Raw genomic sequence first — 2,511 nt, 5'->3', positions numbered from 1 at the left:
TGCAGTGAGCTGAGATCCGGCCACTGCACTCCAGCCTGGGCGACAGAGCAATACTCCGTCTCAAAAAAAAAGAAAAAGAACTTTCCTTAAGTTTTCTAGCAGTCATCCTAAAGAGGAAAGAATAATTTTTACATTGGCTATTAAAATTCAAACAAATAGTCACCGAGGATCTAAGATCAGAGAAGTTTTTTGAAGGTCTTCATAAATGACATTATACTGTCCTCAGTAACTTCCTCACAGTAAATATGTCAACAGGTTCTTAGGGCTTTTAACCGTAAGGCTGATAGCTTAACTCAGAGACAATTCATTAAAAGTGATTCTATATAGGAGTCCAAAATGATAGATTCCAGGTATTCAGATGGATAAAAGGTCTTTGATAATCTCATGATGTTTTTGTGCGTATAATGAGTAATAGGGTTTGGATAGGTTCTTGTTTGATTTTAATCTTCCCTAAACCTATTTTTCCGATTAGGCCATCTTCAGTTTCTGAATTATAAAATCCATAGGAGTTTTAAATAACAAAACCTTCAAGATAGGGTAGGGAATATTTTCATTTTATTGCCACTGACATCCTTTTGGGGGAAATTAAGAATTCTTTTTAAAAAATCCCCAGTTGTATCAGAATTATTTATCAGAACAGTTCTTTTTGTCATATGAGGATTATTAAAACTCTTCCTTTTACGTGTTAATTACAGAACGGCGACACATATCAACATGCCTGTTTTTTCTTTTAACAGCATATCTTTCTGAAGCCATGAAGCTGACACAGTCTGAGCAGGTGAGACATGTTCCCAATATTTTCAGCAAGGGTTAGAAAGGTTTTCTTGTAGAGGCTTGAATTGTGTGTATAGCAAAGCATTGTGTCCCTCTCAAAATGCTATAGTCAAAGATATATAAAATGGGCAAGGGAAGAGCACTTCGCAACGGAAATTAAACCTAAATGAACTATAGTCGATGCCGCAGACATGGAATGCAGAAACTTCTTTTTTTCTAGTGGTTACTCACAGATCTCAGATTGCCAGCCAGATGTACCTTTTAGAGAGCCTTCGGACCATTCCTGATCATTAGCTCTTATTTGATCATTAGCTCACAGTCAGTAAACAGGCCTGGCCAAGAGGAAACCAGCTGGACTACCCTTTGCTTGTCAAAGATAATTTAAATGTGACCCGTCTCACACTTGTCTTTGCTTGAATTCTTAAGCAGTTCAGGTACTTTTAAATTTGTTTCACCAATTGCTTTAAATTGTCTTCTGTGTTTGGGGAGGCCCTGCCAAGTGTTTCAAGATACATTTATTCATAAGACTGGGCATGGTGGCCTGTGCCTATAATCCCAGCACTTTGGGGGGCCAAGGCAGGGGGATCATACTTGAGCCCAGGAGTTCGAGACCAACCTGGGCAACATAGTGAGACCCCCATCTCTACAAAAATTTTAAAAAATTGGCTGTGCATGGTGGCACATGCCTGTAGTTCTAGCTACTTGGGAGGCTGAGGTGGGAGGATCACTTGAACATCTGAGTTCAAGGCTGCAGTGAGCTATGACTGGACCATTGCACTTCAGCCTCAGCAACAGGGACCCTGTTTCTAAAATAAATACATATAAAATATCTTGTTTAAAACTTTTTATTGTAAAAGTATCAGTTAAGGAGATCATTTCTATGAGGTATATCAGTGGCAGGGAAAGCCACTAGTTTCTCAAAGTGAACCAAGGGAACTTTAAAGTTGTGTTCTGTCCCTTTCACTGCCTTTGAAAGTATGGAATCTGCTTGTGATACAGGCATGCTTTGAACTATCCAGACACACTGTTGATAAGGATGACTTTCTTCTTAGCTGTTCGTAGAATTAGTATGTCTACAGAGGAAAGATTTCTAATTTTAAGTTGAGTACAAATACCATTACACATGGGGCCAGGCACATTGAGAAAAACATCCGATTTAGTGTATTGACTGGGAATAGGACTTCTAACTTTCTGAATGAATTTACATACTATGTTTTGCAAACATAGTATGTAAATTGTAAGTGTTGTTGGGTTATTCAGAAAGGAGGATTTTGGAGTAGTATATGTTGGACATTACTAAGACACTTAAAATGTTAAAATTCTTCAAATTTTACCTTTCCTTCTATGTAATAGGCTCATCTTTCACTGGAATTGCAAAGGGATAGCCATATGAAACAGCTCCTCCTCATCCAAGAGAGATGGAAAAGGGCCCAGCGTGAAGAAAGATTGAAAGCCCAGCAGAACACAGATAAGGATGTAGCTGCCCATCTTCAGGCATCTCACAAACCCTCTGCAGAGGATGCAGAGGGCCAGAGCCCCTTTTCTCAGAAGTACAGCCCTTCTACAGAGAAATGCCTGCCTGAGATTCAGGGGATCTTTGACAGGGATCCAGACACACTACTATATTTACTTCAGCAAAAGAGTGAGCCAGCAGAGCCATGTATTGGAAGCAAAGCCCCAAAAGATGATAAAACAATTATAGAGGAGCAGGCAACCAAAATTGCAGATTTGAAGAGG

The 2,511-nt window shown here is 39.3% G+C and overlaps 1 protein-coding gene across 1 annotated transcript in view; it reads left to right on the top strand.

Annotated features, from left to right (window-relative positions):
- NRBF2 (nuclear receptor binding factor 2) overlaps positions 1 to 2,511 on the top strand; it is a gene marked incomplete at its 3' end in the record, with an annotated part of 21,832 nt that extends 19,321 nt beyond the window's left edge. Inside the window, exons 3-4 of the mRNA XM_011944099.1 lie at positions 738 to 778; positions 2,128 to 2,511. Coding sequence (XP_011799489.1) covers positions 738 to 778; positions 2,128 to 2,511 — 425 coding nt within the window. The remainder of the gene's footprint in view (positions 1 to 737; positions 779 to 2,127) is intronic.

The sequence above is a fragment of the Colobus angolensis genome, unplaced genomic scaffold, assembly GCF_000951035.1.
Source record: "Colobus angolensis palliatus isolate OR3802 unplaced genomic scaffold, Cang.pa_1.0 Scaffold226, whole genome shotgun sequence".
Classification (NCBI taxonomy): Eukaryota; Metazoa; Chordata; class Mammalia; order Primates; family Cercopithecidae; genus Colobus; species Colobus angolensis.
Note: the sequence above shows the minus strand (reverse complement) of the source record. Positions and strands in the feature narration are given on the sequence as shown.